The following is a 17,664-nucleotide window of genomic DNA, read 5'->3' as shown; positions in this document are numbered from 1 at the left end:
TCAAAATCTTTATCACATTTATCATCGCTGGTCTTCACATGAAATAAAAAGGACAAATGGAATTTTCAAACTTAAGCTGGGTAAACTTTCAGAAATTCTTAGATCTCCTTAGCCTAAAGTAGGTTTTGCTTCTTTATTTGTTTGGCTTGAAAGAAAATGAGGTCAATTCCCTAGGAGCCCATTAACTCTCTCCCAATGAACCCAAAACTGAGTGTCTTATACATCTGGGAATACTGCCCCCAACTCCAGTTTCTACATTATTACAGACTAATACAGCTGAGACTTGTACAGTACACACAGTTTTATACTCAAACATGTCCAAGAAGTGTTTCCTCTGAATAACCTTTTCATTTAGAACTCAGAAACTGCCTTCTGAAAAACTTCTCTCTAACCTCAATAGATAGAATCTTGCCAGGTACTGTTAACAACTAACACAACAGTAAAACAGGGTGATGATCCTTGTATTCCTGTCTCTTAATTATAGAGACATGGGCCAATTTAAATCAGTGCAAGATTGCCTTAGTAGGACATCTCAAACTGGAGATGAAAAAAAATCTTCAGAAATAGATGACTGCAAAAATCAGTTTCTACACAAGTCTATTGAATCTAGCTGATGACATGAAATGAATCATTTGCCCAAGACCCATGGAAAAAGATGACCAAAGACACTGATTATCATACTTTAATGTGCATACTATAGCTTTTGAGCTACATTTTTTCTTCCTTTGCCAGTTGAAACTTTTGGATTGCTGACAGACTTGTTACCTCTTAATCATGATACCTGTAGAGTCTTTATTCTTAATACTGCTCTGTGTAACCTTAGTGAGTCCCTGGTATGAGTCCAAATACCTGGCTAAAATTTACTTGTGAGTCAGCTAAAATCATACACTTAAACTGACAGGTAGTCATTTTCTTTGTTGATACCTCTCATATCCCTTTGGTGCCAATTCTTTGTAATTAGTTGGCTTCCTAGGTAACTGTGAAACCCAGCAGGACCCTATGGGGCTCCTGGGCTCGGAAGCCTTTCTGTCCCCTGTCTCTTGACTCCAGCCTCCATGACCTTCCTTGAATTCCAAAGGGCAGATTCGAACTGCTGCTAATCCGGGAAGGGATGCAAAGACAGGGGAGGCGCAGCCAGGGAACAACAGTGCAGTCTTGGGGCAGGGTCCTGGTTCCACCTCAAGGGATACACATAACAATGCCTTTAAGCTCTTTTAAGAGGTCAACATTCTTCATACCAGAGAAAGACCACCTGAGGCTACATTAAAAGAACCAGAGAAGCTCATCAAGATTACTTGAGGCCAGATTAGAAGAGTGGAGGCCCTTCACACACTCTAATCTTATCAGCAACGCCACCCTTGAACGGTAGTTATAAAACTTCTCATCAAATCCTCCCAGGTTGGAACACATAGTTTTTAGGGGCAGGAGCCCTCTCTGTCGCCCTTTGCCTGGCAAAGCAATAAAGCTATTCTTCTCTACTTCACCCCAAACTCTGTCTCCGAGATTCGATTTGGCACCAGTGCACAGAAGCCGAGCTTTCGGCATCAACTGGACTCAAGCAAAAGGTGACTTTTCAGATGAAATTTTTTTTTTTTTAAAAATAGGGAATTTAGGTAACACACCCATATCTGGATCAGAATGAGAAAGTAATCTGCCTTGCCATTCATCAGACTGGGAGGACAGACACAAATCCAAATGCAAAGTCAAGAAGAAACAATGTTTCTCCCAAGGATATGCTGCATATGTAAAGTATCACATGATGACCCCCGCCCTGAATTACCAATGCTATCTTACTGAGAAATATCATTCTCTAAAATCACAGACTGTCAGAAACTTTGCTGTATGAAATCATATACATTAAAATGAACCATTCCATTCTTGCCTGGAAGATTTAAGTCAGTGAGAGAGAAGCAGCCTCAATTTCCAACCTACATACAGAGCTTCAAATAAAGGGGTTACTGAATACAACATTCCAAGTTTCCAAGGAAACAGGCTCCTGAGTCTATTTTTACAGTACAAACTCTTACATACACATCCCTACTTTGCTTTAAGCTTTCACCTAAATTTCACTTGAACTCCACTTTTTCCAAAAACCCTCTAACTCTTCTTTTCCTGTTTAATGAGATGTTCCATGGTTCCTCTGGTACGTGTTCTCCCTCATTGCAAGGAGTCAATAAACCTGACTTTGTTGGACTATACATTTGTCCCTGGTGGTCTTAGATCAGGCCAGGATCATAATAATTAGTTATGTCAACTGAAAACACATAGTAAGGATGATTATAATCATCCTAATAGCCCCAAACTGGAAACAAATCAAATGCCTGTCAAGTAAAGAATGGATAAATTGTGGTATAACAATGAAATACTATATTACAATGAAAACAATAAACTATTATTGCTACACATGACACGAAGGACTCTCACAGACATAATGTTGAGCAAAAGAAATCAGGCAAAAAAGATGCATGTTGGTTTATCCTATTTATCTTAAGATCAAAATCAGGTAAAAACCAATCTACAGTGACAGAGATCAGAATAGTGATTAGCCTGGGCAGTGGGAGGGCAGGGGGATACAGGAAGATGGAAGGGTACTGATTGTAAAGGAGCATGAGGAAGCCTTCAGAGATTCTGATAATGTTCTATATCTTGATCTGGGTGGTAGTTTCATGAGTGTATACAAATTTAAAAATTCATTGTGCAGTAGACTTAAGCATTTTACTACATGTAAGTTATCAGATCAATTTAAAAAACCGAAACAAAAAACTAAGAACAGAACTAACTAGGTATGTATGAAATCTATCAAACAAACAAAAACAAAACTATAAAACAATCCTGATGGACACAAAAGATGACTTGGGAGAATTTAAAGATAAATCGACCAATAAAATGAACTTCAATTCTACTGTCTTCTGTCTGGTACATGAAGCACATAGGACTCACTCCATGAAGACATTAGTACTCCAGACACTTATAAGTTAGTGTACAAATTTATGAGATCTCAGTAAAAGGATAGCAACATGGTGTTTGTGTGTGTGTTTGTGTGGAGGGGGTGAGGGACAGTAGGAGAAGGATTATTTCTATCACACTTTAACAGGTATTATAAAGACATAATAATCAGAAGCATGAGACCAGCACAGGACTAGGTATATTAATGTAACAGAATAGAATTTCCAGAAAAAGCCCTAAAATATATGTGGCAATTTAGTACATAATAAAGATGACATATCAAATCTATTAGCGAAAATATCAAGTTTTTAATAAATAGCATTGAGGCAAACGGGTAGATATTTAGAATGAAACTGAAGTTGAATTCATATTTCATACCTTCTACCAAATAAGTTAATACCTTATATCAAACATTTAAATATTAAAAACATGAAACTGTAAAAATACGAGAAGAAACAATAGGAAAATCCTTTTATAACCTTAAAATCAGGAAGACCTTACTATATATGACACAAAAAACAAAAGCTATACAAGAAAAGATACACTTAGACTACATTAACTGAATACTATACAGCTGCATAAAATAAACACAATAGCTTTTAATGGAATATAACTTTGCTACTTTTCTGTCTGGTACTGGAAGCCCAGAGAGTTCACTGGGGATTATATAAGAAGATAGCATAAGAACATATCAGCAATCTGGGACTAACAAACACAGAAAATCTCGAATTATTGGTGTAACTCTGAAAAGATCTGACTGACACAACTGATATGGGAAGGACATTCTAACTCTCCAATGACCTAGATTTCCAAAGGTGTATCCAGAAAGCTAGAAATGTCTGGTTTCAAAAAAACAAAATGCTCATCTGCAATAATTCTAATTAGCCTAAATATATAATAAATTATCTTCCTCCATTGTGGTTTATAATTTTAATTTATGGCTTATTTTAATGTAAACTACTTTAAACCTCTTTTGAAACAATTTAAGTCAATATACTTATATCTAAAAATTCTTTGCAAATCTGTTCTTCCAAATTAATGTGGCTAAAATGACAAATATTGTTAATATAAAATTTTTGTCAATGATTTATTGAATAAAAATCAATTTCCCCCTTTAAATATGCACTTTAGAAAATATTCACCTTATTGTTAACTTGACTTAAAAAACTGAAACCAACCCAAAGGTCCAACAATAGGAGCTACAATACATCAACTCAATAAAAGAGGATAAAACCATTAAACATAATGGTTACAAAGCCTAGGCTAATACATAGAAAATACTTCTGACTATGTTAAGCAAAATTTTATGTATAGCATAAATTCAGTCATGTAAAACTATACGTGAAAAAACATGAAGGAAATTTAGCAAAGTATTATCTTTGGGCTGGTGTTGGGTGATATGATTATGGGCAATGTTAATTTTCTACTTTTTTCCTCTTGCAAATTTTCTGCAATAGACATATATTGACTTTATAATTAGAAAATAAAAACTATTTAATTATAAAACCAAGAGAATTCCATTACAAGCCAGAAAAGCAGCCTTTATTTTAGAGATATCCTGTTATGTTAAAGTATGTAGCCACAGTTAGTGAGACTTTATTATTCCAAAAAATTCCACAAGAACACCCAGCTCAACCCTCCAAAACCACCAATTGAAAATGTATACCAAACACATACAATTTATTTCTGAAGCTGTCCGTTCAGCTCTGGCATTCCTGTTCGTAGATCTAATGGTATGACGAATGATTGCATGGGGCTGTGAATATAAACATAATACATATACTTTAAAAAAATTCAGTGACAAAGTTAGAAGGTCAAACTTTCTCTTTTTAACTAAATTATTTATTGACAAGCATGACTACTTACTAATAAATTGTAGGATAAATATTTTAAAAAATGAACACTAAGATACTTTAAAAGTGTATTCATTTAGTCCATGTTTATACTGTATAAAATACTGAAGAGATGCAAAGAAAATCAGATGGAAATGTTACCTTCAAAAGAGCTTATACTCTAAGAAGATAAGACACACAAACACTTATAATATTAGAAAATGATAAGTGGCATTCATTAAGATTACTATTAATGCCCAGGGGAAGAAGAAATGACTTTCACCTGAAAGGGTAAAGAAATTCTCCATGACAGAGCTGTAATCTTATGTGAGGCCTAGAAGGACAAGTAGGCATTGAATGTGCAGCAAGGTGGGAAAAGCATTTTAGACAGCACAAAGACTATGAACAAAGTGATACAAGAAAAAAAGGAAATAGTGGAGTGTTTAGGGGAATTGGAGTTGGTAATTATTTGACTACAGTGAACATTAAGTGAAGAGATGACAAAGCTGGAAAGACAGACTTGAGGATGAGCCACATCATGAAAGGCTCTGAATGTCTTGGCAAAATAATTTATTGGAGATTCTACAGAAAGGGAGTGCCGTCACAAGAGTCAGCTTTAAGAGTAACCTGATTAAGTATGTAAGAGGGTACGGAGGAAAGAAATACTATATGGAGGGAGACTGAGTAAGAGTATGGTAGTAAACCAAGGGAGAAAGCTTACCACTTCCACCCTTTTGTATAAGCTCCTGATCTTTTGAAACAATGCCTTCAGCTCAACCCCTATCTACCAAATTTCTGATGACTCATTCTCATTCACTGATGACTCGGAGAGGGGCTCAGATGTCTTTTTCTCTACTTTAAGACCCACCGTCATACCAAAGGACTTCAAAAGACCATTGCTCTAGATTTAAGTTTTCTGACCTTATCTCTGAAGACCTTCTACCATACTTCAATGTACTCTACACTACTAAAATCATATCTTGGACTCTGTTATCCGCTCTGACATATGAATTCACATAATACTCCAAACTTCTCATCCTTTGAACTTACCCTCTCATTTACTCCAATAATTTTTAAATGCTCACACTGAAATCTCAAGTCCATCCATCACTTTCTCACTCTCCATATGCATTTCTCCGATCTTCACTTTTTTTCCTATCCAGTTTAGAGCTGGTGGCCCATAATTTCAAGCAATCTCTTGCATATATCCTAAATTTGATTTGCCTCCCCTCCCCAACCCCTGCCATCCTTCTGTACAATGGCATACCAAAATGACAACCCTGAGCTTCTGATGTGCTATAGAATTATTTGACATTTGTATACATTAAGAGGTGATCACCGTCTGTCCCCATACAAAATTAATATTACTGACCATATTCCTTATGCTGTGTATAATAACCCTGTGACTTAATTATTATATTACTGGAGGTCTGTACCTCTTAATAGCCTTCACCTATTTTGCCCACACCCACAAGCCTCCCTTCTGGCAAACACCTGTTTCTTCTCTGTATCTGAGTCTGTTTTCATTTTATTTCATTTTCCTTTTTAGATTCTTTAGATTCCACATATAAATGAGATCATGTGGTATCTATCTTTGTCTGACTTATTTAATTAGCATAATAGCTTCTAGAGCCAGCCCTGTTGTCAAAAATGAGATTTCATTTTTAATGGCTAAGTGATATTCCACTGTATATATATACACCATATCCTCTTTATCCATTAGGTTGCTTCCATATGTTGGCTACTGTAATGTTGGTACATGTATTTTTTCAAATTAGTGTTTTTGTTTTCTCCAGGTAAATACCTAGAAATCAAATTGCTAGATAATATGGCACTTCTGTTTTTAATTTTTTGAGGAACCTCCATACTGTTTTCCATAGTGGGTGCACCAATTTACAATCCCACCAGCAATAACACAAGGATTCCCTTTTTTTCCACACCAGTGTCAACACTTGTTATTTGCAGTCTTCCTAATGCTAGCCATTCTGACAAGTGTGAGGTGATACCTCACTGTGGTTTTGATTTGCATTTCCCTTATGATTAGTGATGTTGAGCATTTTTCATGTGTCTACTGGCCAACTGTGTGTCTTCTTTGGAAAAAATGTCTATTCATGTCCTCTACCCATTTTTTATTTGGGTTGTTTTTCTTTTGATATTCAGTTGTATGAGTTCTTGGTATATTTTGCATATTAACCCCTTATCAGGATATATCATTTGCAAATATCTTCTCCCATTCAGTAGGTGACATTTTCATTTTGTTGAGTTTTCTTTGCTGTGCAAAAAACTTTTTAGTTTGATGTGTCCCATTTGTTTATTTTTGCTTTTGTTTCCCTTGCCTGAGGAGACATATACAAAAAAATATTGCCAAGACTGATATCAAAGGCCATACTACATATGTTCTTTTTCTAGGAGTTTTATGGTTTCAGGTCTTACGTTTAAGTGTTTAATCCATTTTGAGTTATTTTTTGTATATGATATGAGAAAGTAGTCCGGCTTGATACTTTTGCATGTAGCTGTCCAGTTTTCCCAATACTATTTATTGGGAGTATACCACTGTATATTCTTGCCTCCTTTGTCATAAATTGCCCATATAAATGTGGGTTTATTTCTGGGCTCTCTATTTTGTTTCATTGATCTATGTGTCTGTCGTAGCGCCAGTACCACACTATTTTGATTACTGTAGCTTTGTGGTACAGTTTGAAATCAGGGACTCTGCTTCCTCCAGCTCCATTTTTCTTCTTCAAGTTGCTTTCGCTATTTGGGGTCTTTTGTGTTTCCATACAAATTGTAGAATTGTTTGTTCCAGTTCTGTGAAGAATGCCATTGGTATTCTGATAGGGATTGCACTGAATCTGCAGACTGCCTTGGGCAATATGGTCATTTTAACAATATTAATTCTTCCAATCCATGAGCACAGTATATTTTTCCTTTTTTTTTTTTTTTGGCTGTGCCATGTGGCATGTGGGATCTCAGTTCCCCGACCAGGGGTCAAACCCATGGCCCCTCCATTGGGAGTGCAGTCTTAACCACTGGACTGCCAGGAAAGTCCCTATTCTTTCTGATGCAATTGTAAATGGGATTGTTTTCTTAATTTCCCTGATAGCTCATTTTTAGTGTACACAAATGCAACAGATTTCTGTATATTAATTTTGTATCCTGCAACTTTACTGAATTCATTTATTAGTTCTAACAGTTGTTGTTTTTCTTTTTTTACTGCATCTTTAGGATTTTCCATATATACTTTTCTATATATAATGTATTCTATATAATGATTTTCTATATATAATGTATTCACGTTATATGCAAACAGTGACAGTTTTACTTCTTCTTTTCCAATTTGGACTCCTTTTACTTATGTTTCTTGTCTGACTGCTATGGCTAGGACTTCCAATACTATACTGAATAAAAGTGGCAAGAGTGAGCAACCTTGCCTTGTTTTTGATCTTAGAGGAGATACTTTTAGCTTTCCACTGTTGAGCATGATGTTGGCTGTAGTTTTGTCATATAGCATCTTTATTATGTTGGGTATGCTCCCTTTATACACACTTTGATGAGTTTTTAACATAAATGGATGTTGAACTTTGTCAAAACTTTTTTCTGCCATCTACTGAGATGATCATGATTTTTGTTCTTCAATTTGTTAATGTGGTGTCTCACATGGATTTATTTGTGGATACTGAACCATTCTTGTAACCCTGGGATAAATCCCACTTGATCATAGTATTGTACTGTATTATTGTACATTGTATTGTATTATTCTCTTAACATATTGTTGAATTTGATTTGCTCATATTTTGTTGAGGATTTTTACATCTATGTTCATCAGTGATATTGGCCTGTAATTTTCTCTTCTTTTTTTTTGTGGTGTTCTTGTCTTATTCTAGTGTCAGGGTGATGCTGGCCTTGTAGAAAGAATTCACAAGCATTCCTTCCTCTGCAATTTTTTGGAATAGTTTGAGAAGGATAGCTATTAACTCTTCTCTAAAAGTTGGGTAGAATTCACCTGTGAAACTGGTACTGGACTTTTGGAAGTTTATTGTATTACTGATCCTATTTCCTTAAAGGTAATCCATCTCTTCTTATTTTCTATTTCTTCCTGATTCAGTCTTGGGAGTTTGTATGTCTCTAGAAATTTATCCATTTCTTCTAAGTTCTCCATTTTATTGGTGTATAATTGTTTGTATTATTTTCTTATGATTCTCTCGATTATCTGTTGTGTCAGTAGTAACTTCTTTTCACTTATGATTTTACTTGGATCCTCTCTCTTTTCTTCTTGATGAGTCTGGCTAAAGGTTTATCAATTTATCTTTTCAAAGAACCAACTCTTAGTTTCATTGTTCTTTTCCATTTTTTTTTTAAGTTTCTATTTCAGTTATATCTGCTCTGATCTTTATTATTTCTTTCCCTCTACTAACTTTTGGTTTTGTTTGTTCTTCTTTTTCTAGTTCCTTTAGGTGTATGGTCAGATGTTTGAGATTTTTCTTGTTTCCTGAGGTAGACATCTATCTCTAAAAACTTCCCCTTTAGACTGCTTTTGCTGAATGCCATAGATTTTGGATGGATGGTTGTGTTTCTATTTTCATTTGTCTCCAGTTATTTTTTGATTTCCTCTTTGGTTTCTTCAGTGACCCACTGGTTAGTTAAGAGCATATTATTTAGCCTCGACATGTTTGTGATTTTTGTAGTTTGTTTCTTGTAGTTGATTTCTGGTTTCATACTATTGTCAGAAAAAATGCTTGGTATGATTTCAATCTTAAATTTATTGAGCCTTGTTTTGTGGCTTACCATGTGATCTATCCCAGAGAAGGTAGCAGTTGAAAGCATATATACTTTGCTGCTTTTGGATAGAATGTTCTATTTTATCTATTAAGTTCATCTGATCTATGTGTCATTTAAAGCCAGTGTTTCCTTCTTTCTGGATCTTCTGTCCATTGATGTAAGTGGTGTATTAAATTCCCCTACTATTATTGTGTTACTGTCAATTATTCACTTTATATTTATTAACGTTTGCTTTATATATTGAGGTGCTCCTATTGGGTGCATATATATTTACAATTGTTGCATCTTCTTGGACTGATCTCTTGATCACTGTGTAATGTCCTTCTTTGGCTCCTGCTACAGTCTTTGTCTTAAAGTTTATTTTGTCTAATATAAGCATTGCTACAGCTTTTTACAGATTTCCATTTGTATGGAATACCTTTTCCCATCCCGTTACTCAGTCTGTGTGTGTCTTTAGATCTGAAGTGAGTCTCTTGTAGGCAGTATATATAGGGGTCTCATTTTTGGGTCCATTCATCCATTCTCTGTTTTTTTTTTAATTTCTTTAAAAAACTTTTATTTATTTTTATTTTTGGCTGCACGTGGGCTTTCTCTAGTTGCGGCAAGTGGGGGCTACTCTGTTGCAGTGTGCAGGTTTCTCATTGTAGTGGCTTCTCTTGTTGCACAGCATGGGCTCTACGTGTGTGGGCTTGAGTAGTTGTGGTATGTGTGCTCAGTAGCTGTGGCTTGCAGGCTCTAGAGCGCAGGCTCAGTAGCTGTGGTGCACAGGCTTAGTTGCTCCATGGCATGGGAGATCTTCCTTAACCAGGGCTTGAACCCATGTCCCCTGCATTGGCAGGCGGATTCTTAACCACTGCAGCACCAGGGAAGCCCTCAATGTCTTTTGAATGGAGCATTTAGTCCATTTACACTTAAAGTAATTATTGATAGGTATGTATGTGTTGCCATCTTGTTCATTGTTTTCTGGTTGTTTTTGTAGTTCTTTTTCGTTCCTTTCTTCTTTTGCTCTCTTACCTCGTGATTTAATTACTAGTGTTATGTTTGGATTACTTTCTCTTTCTTTAGGGTGTATTTATTATGGGTTTTTGGTTTGGGGTTACCATGAGGTTCACAGATAACAACAACAACAACAACACACACACACACAAAATTATTTTAACCTGATGATCTCTCAAGTTCAAACACATTCTAACAACCCTGAATTTTTACCCCCTACCTCTGCCTCATGTTTAATGCTTTTTTGACATCATGTTTTACATCTTTTTTGCTTTGTGAATACCTTAACTATTTACTGTGGATACAGATGATTTTACTACTTTTATTTTTTAACTTTCATACTAGCTTTATGAATGACTGGTCTACTACCTTTACTATATGTTTGCCTTTGCCAGTGAGATTCTTCCATTTGTAATTTTGATATTTCTAGTAGTGGACTTTTCTTTTTCACTTAGAGAAGTCCCTTTAACATTTTTTGAAAGCTGGTTTAGTGGTGTTGAACTCTCTTAGTTTTTGCTTGTCTGTAAAACTCTTTATCTCTCCTTCAAGACTGAATGATAGCCTTGCCAAGCAGAGTGTTCTTTGTTGTAGGTTTCTTCATCACTTTGGATTTAATGTGTCACTCCCTTCTGACCTGCAGAGTTTCTACTGAAAAGTCAGCTGAGAATCTTATGGAAGTTCCCTTGTACATATCTAGTTGCTTTTCTCTTGCTGTTTTTAAGATTCCCTATCTTCAATTTTTTTTTTTTTTTTTGTGGTACGTGGGCCTCTCACTGTTGTGGCCTCTCCTGTTGCGGAGCACAGGTTACGGATGTGCAGGCTCAGCGGCCATGGCTCACGGGCCTAGCCACTCCACGGCATGTGGGATCTTCCCAGACCAGGGCACGAACCCGAGTCCCCTGCGTCGGCAGGCGGACTCTCAACCACTGCACCACCAGGGAAGCCATCTTCAATTTTTGACATTTTTATTATAATATGTCTTGGTATGAACCTTGGTTTCTCTTTCTTTTTCCAGGTTAGGAAAGTTTTCAGCTATTATTTCTTCAAATATGTTCTCTGCTCCTTTCCCTCTTTTCTTCTTCTGGGATCCCTAGAATGTGAATGTTAGTACACTTGATATTGTCTCAGGGGTCTCTTAAACCACTCTTTTAAAAAATTCTTTTCTCTTTTTCCTTTTCAGCTTAGGTGATTTCCACTACTCCGTCTTCCAGTTCACTGATCTGTTCCTCTATATAATCAAATCTATTATTATTTCTTTCTAGTGTTTTTAATTTCAGTTATTGTATTCTTCAGCTCTGTTTGGGTCTCCATTATAATTTCTAACTCTTTATTAAAATTCTTACTGTGTTCTTCCATCCCTCTCCTGCGTTCATTGAGAATCTTTACGATTATTACCTTAAACTCTTTATCAGTAGACTGTGTAACATAGTCCTCTGCCTCTGTTTGCCTAGTTCTCTGTGTTTATTTGTAAGTATTAGGTAGATCAGCTATGTTTCCTGAATTTGGGAGGAGCGGCCTTATGTAAGAGACATCCTATGGGACCCAACAGCACACCCCTCTGGGCAGCAGAGCTATATGCTCTAGGGATGCCCCCTATGTGGGCTGTGTGGGTCCTTCTGTTGTGGCAAGGCTGACCACTGTGGGTGTGCTGGTGGGTAGGCATGGCCTCTGGCCCAGTTGGTTGCTAGGACCTTACTGGTGCTGGTCTCCTGGTGGGCAGGGCCAGGTTCAAAGGCAGCTAGCTATGGGGATCAGGGAAGCTCAGGGTTGGTGCCAGCACACTGGTGGGCAGATAAGCCCCCAACACTAATAGGGTAGTGGGAGGACTCCAAAATGGTGGTTGTCAGCATTGATGTCCTAATGGTAGAAGAAACTCCCAAATACAGCTGTCGTCATCTATATCTTTAGGGGAACTACCAGTTGTCTCCTGCCACTCCAAGAGGTTCTGCAAGATCAGCAGGTGGGTTCCTTTCAAATTACTGGCTCTGTGCTAGGATTTGGACTATGTGAGATTTTGCACACGCCTCATAAGAGCAGAGTCTCTGTTTCCTACAGCCCTCTGGCTCTCTTGTATGCAAGCCCAGGATGGCCTTCAAAGCCAGATGTTTTGGGGCCCCATCTTCCCAGTGCAGGACCCTTCAGCTGGGGAGCCCAACACAGGGCTCAGATGCTTCGCCCCTTGGGGAGAACATCTGCAATTGTAATTATCCTCCTGTTTGTGGGTCACCTACCCAGGGAGGTGGGTCTTGACTATACCATATTTCCACCTCTCCTACCCATCTCATTGTGGTTCCTTATTTATGTCTTCAGTTGTGGAAAGTCTTTTATGCTAGTCTTCAGGTCATTCTCATAGATAGTTGAAATTTGGTGTGGCCACTGGAGGAGGTGAGCTCAAGGTCTTCAAGGCACCATCTATGCCACATTTCCCAAGAAAGCCTTTCAAGAAGTGTTTCTTTAAGATTAAGTCCCTCATTATAATCTAGATCTCACCTTCTCCTTTCTTTTCAAGAAGTTTGCCTATTCACCTTGCTTCTTGACTCTTCTAACTATTGGATCCTTCTCATAAGCGTCCTGTTTAAACTTTTTTGCCCCATATAAAAAAAAAAATCAATCAATCAATAGCCAAAAAATAGAGACAGAAGACAGACAAATCCACTGTCAACTCATTTTCCTCCAACTACTTCTCTATCTTATCCCCCTCTTTCACAACTGAATTTCATAAATAAATTTATTTTTCAAACCACTACAGCCTAGCTTTACCTCTAGCATTTTTATATTATCCTTTTTTAAAAATAATTATTTATTTATTTGGCTGCATTGGGTCTTAGTTGTGGCACGCCAGATCTTCATTGCAGCACGTGCATTCTTTCGTTGCAGCACTCAGGCTTCTATCTAGTTGTGGCACCCAGGCTCCAGAGCACACAGGTTCTCTAATTGTGGCACACAGACTCTAAAGTGCACAGGTTCAGCAGTTGTGGCATGCGGCCTTAGTTGCCTTGTAGCATGTGGGATCTTAGTTCCCCGACCAGGGATGGAACTCACGTCCCCCACATTGGATGGTGGATTCTTAATCACTGGACCACCAGGGAAGTCCCTAAATTATCCCTTTAAAGTAATCAAACACCAACACCTAAATCCAAAGACTTCTTTAATGTAACTTCTAGGCAGTATTCTTGTTGAAACTTTCCTACTGTCTTTTAATGTTCTTTATTAATCCTTTGCCATTCCTCTTAGGGTACCAGATTTTTTAATTTGGGGGAGGAATTTCCCCCAAAAGCTGTCCTAGGCCTTCTTCTCATTCTACACGCTTCCCTTGGATGATCACATTTACTCTTTAAGGTATCAACTACAACCATTATATCTAATAACTCTCAAATTTATATCTCTAGTCCAAACTTTTCTCCCCAAGCTATAACCACATATCTAACTCCTAATAAAACTTCTCCATTTGGAAATCTGGTGCAACATTAAAATCACCATATACAAAACTGAACTCACCTTTCTTCCCAAATCTGATCTTTAGTATTTCTATCTCAACAAGTGGCACTTTTATATCCACCCAGCTGTTCAAGTCAAAATCTGGGAGTAACCCTTTTATCACGCCCCTCCCTCATTTCTACATCCAATCACCAACTCTCTCATATAATTCTTTAATTAGTTCACTTTTTCCATCTTTTCCCTACCATCCTATTACAAAACATCAGTATCTATATCCTGGATAACTTCAACAGTCTCTTAAGAGGACTTTAGGAATGAAAACACCACTCTGAAGTCAGAGATCTTTAAAGAAAAAAAAATGCACATCTGATTACATCACTCCCTTACCCTTTAATGGTTTCTACTGCCCTTAAAGCCCCCATTTTTTTTTCATTTGAAATGTCTAGCTTTGTGACCTAATCTCCCACCAAATTCCTTCCTTGTTTTCTGCTCTAACAGACTTACTTTTCTTTAATTCCTCAAGTATACCACACTCTCTCTTATCACTAGGGCTTTCAAACATGCTATTCTTCCTTTTGCTCAGAACACTTCTGACTGGTCTTTTCTTTTAATTACTATTTATCCTTCAGGCTTTCATCTTACATATTGTTTCTACAGTGAGTCCTTTCCTGTCCCTAAAATATGCCTGCATAGCACCCTGTCTTTCCCTTTTTGTAACAGTTATCACACTTGTAAATTATTTGTTGGTATTTCTAAGTTTCCTTTGAGACCATTCTGTAAGTTCTTTGAAGATTGGGATCATGTCAATCTCACCCACTATTGTGTCTCCAACTGCCTGGAACAAGGTTTTGCATTTCAAGGACTAAAAATTATGGTGATATCATTAAACAGAAATAGAGAATTCCAAATGTAAGAGTGGATTTAGGAAGCCTGGCAAAATTGTGTGGGGAATGAAAGAGGAGTTTGGTCATTTACATAACCAGTGAAACACTAATTGAGGAATCAAGTAATATCTAATGCTTCATTTAAACTAAAACAATTTGAACAATTTTGAGTTTTTAAGAGATTAAAATCTTATTATTACAAGTCTGCAAATGATGGTTTAAGTAAAAAGAAATCTATGTATGGCTGGTTTATTTAATATTTTCAATTAAAGTTCACTTAACATTCAATAAAATATTCACTGGGTACCTTACGACATGACAAGACTATGTTATATACTAGACAATGATTAGTTTGTAAAGACTGTTTAATGACTATTTCTATTAAGTATATATAGAGAAATGATAGTATATTAACTAAGAGTAGGTTCTAAAGTCAGTTTGCCTGGATCCAAATCCTGGTTCCACTAGTTGCTAGGCATATGATCTCGGGCAAATGAAATTACTTCTATTCTTTCTCCTTCATTTCTTATTTGTAAAATGGGGATAGTAATAGTACATATTGCCAAGGACCATTTTGAGTATTAGATGAGTTAACATGGAAATTATTTAGCCTAACACTTGGCACATGAAGACTACCCAATGAATGTTAATAGTTATCATGATACTTATACGATATAATTTGAAACTTAAGTACCTGAAGTAGAAAATTTCCTTCAATAAATAATAACACATAAAGTTTAGTCCTATAGTCTTACCAGAACTGAAGATAGAGGTATAAAGGGATATAAAGGCGTAAAGAGAAATGAAGAGACAGAAATAAAAAGGAATCATAAAAGAGAGAAAGAGATACCAGTGAAAAAATACATTTATGCTATATAGAGGCATAAACAGGTACCCGAAAATGGGCAGGAAGTCCCTCATTCCTGATTTACAAGTCGTGTTGTTAAATATATTCAAAATAATTCTACATATTTTCAGAGAAGACAAGCATAGTTATGAATAGCTCTATATGTAATTACATAAGAAATAATAGTTTTGAATAAGTATTAGAAAATATAGCTTTTTCTATGGGAACCTCATCTTAATTTAAAAAATGATTTGTATTCTGTTAATGATCTGTGTAACAGAGAAACTAAAAGAAAATGACCACATGGATTTCTAAGGAGTCTCTTTTGTGAAAAATAATATGTACATGTGCTCTGGCTAAATTTCTGTTCTCCTAGTGCAAAGCAATGCTCCTAAAACCTGTATTGTCTTGGAAAAGATCAAACTCTCACTACAGCAGCTGAGGTCTAGGGAGGAAACACTTGTGGATTTTGGGAGGAAAAAGGCACAGATGTGATTCTAATTGTAGATACCTCTTAATAACTTTAAGCAAACCAACTAAGAAAACAAAATGTTATAATGCTAAGAAGAACAGCAATCCTAGTTCCTTCCCAAAACTAGGATTAAGAAAAGTATCAATTGGTAATTATGAGCAGGACAAGTGTAGTTTACACTGCTAATTAATCTTTGTTACTAAATCTATTTCAACTAACTTAAAAGAGTGAATTAAAAAACAAAGTCTAAGGCCACATTAAACATTTATTTTCAAATATTAGACTGCAAGCATTCCTTACCTCAAAGTCATCATCATCTCCTTCGGTGTAATGTGCATGGTTGTCTGGATTATTCACTTTGTCCAACAGTTCAACGGCTAGGGCCCTAGAGAGACCTGGCTGTCCTACAAATGTATGCTAAGTAAAATCAAAACAAAACAAAACTTCATGAGTATGCTTTTATATCTATGGCTCATAGAAATTGCTATTTGTTCTTTTCCATTCAGTAACTATCAGAGACAAGCATATGGAAGCCTACTAATGCAAATAAATTAGAGAATGTATTAGTAAAAATATTAATCAGAGAATTCGTAATTATATATTATAAAGCTAAAGAACCATTGTGAGGTAAATTTATAACATGAATAATTTCTCTATTTAAAGTTAACCAATCCATGTTAGGTTGTCAAATTACAACCTTGGCTATAACAATGACATTTTTATGCATGTCATTATAATAATATGCAAATGAATACTGAGGTACAGTCCATATCACAAGAAAAAAGCATCTATATTTGCATATATTTAATTCAATAAAATTATGTTAATGTAGTAAGATACATAATTAAATTTTATAATATTTAAATAAAGTTTTCTTAGATTGTTATAATCATCAACTTTTTCTAATATAAAAGTATTTTATAAAGACATGCACACATAAGGGCATTCTATAAATTTACATAAGAAGCCAAGAAAAGCAATTAATTTTATGTATTTATTTTTTAAACATCTTTATTAGAGTATAATTGTTTTACAATGGTGTGTTAGATTCTGCTGTACAACAAAGTGATTCTGCTATACATATACATATATTCCCATATCTCCTCCCTCTTGCATCTCCCTCCCACCCTCCCTATCCCACCCCTCTATGTGGACACAAAGCACCGAGCTGATCTCCCCGTGCTATGTGGTTAAAGCAATTAATTTTAGATGAAAGCAACATTTTTAAGAGTTTTCTCCAAGGCAGGGGTTGGCAAACTACCGTCCATGGGCAAAATCTGGTGCACTGCCTCCTTCTGTAAATAAAGTTTTATTGGGTGTTAAAGCCATACCTTTCATGTATACTGTCTATGGATGCTTTTGTGCTACCACGGCAAACTGAGGAGATGCAGCAGAGACTATATAGCCCACAAACCCTAAAATATATACTATTTGGCTCATTACAGAATGTTTGCTGACCCCTGCTGTAAG

The 17,664-nt window shown here is 36.2% G+C and overlaps 1 protein-coding gene across 1 annotated transcript in view; it reads right to left on the bottom strand.

Annotated features, from left to right (window-relative positions):
- MAP4K5 (mitogen-activated protein kinase kinase kinase kinase 5) overlaps positions 1-17,664 on the bottom strand; it is a 137,902-nt gene that overhangs the window by 43,967 nt on the left and 76,271 nt on the right. The window contains exons 13-14 of the mRNA XM_065872807.1: positions 16,495-16,611; positions 4,624-4,702 (exon numbers count right to left, since the gene is read on the bottom strand). Of these exons, the coding sequence (XP_065728879.1) occupies positions 4,624-4,702; positions 16,495-16,611 (196 nt within the window). The remainder of the gene's footprint in view (positions 1-4,623; positions 4,703-16,494; positions 16,612-17,664) is intronic.

The sequence above is a fragment of the Phocoena phocoena genome, chromosome 2 (genome assembly GCF_963924675.1).
Source record: "Phocoena phocoena chromosome 2, mPhoPho1.1, whole genome shotgun sequence".
Classification (NCBI taxonomy): domain Eukaryota; kingdom Metazoa; phylum Chordata; class Mammalia; order Artiodactyla; family Phocoenidae; genus Phocoena; species Phocoena phocoena.
Note: the sequence above shows the minus strand (reverse complement) of the source record. Positions and strands in the feature narration are given on the sequence as shown.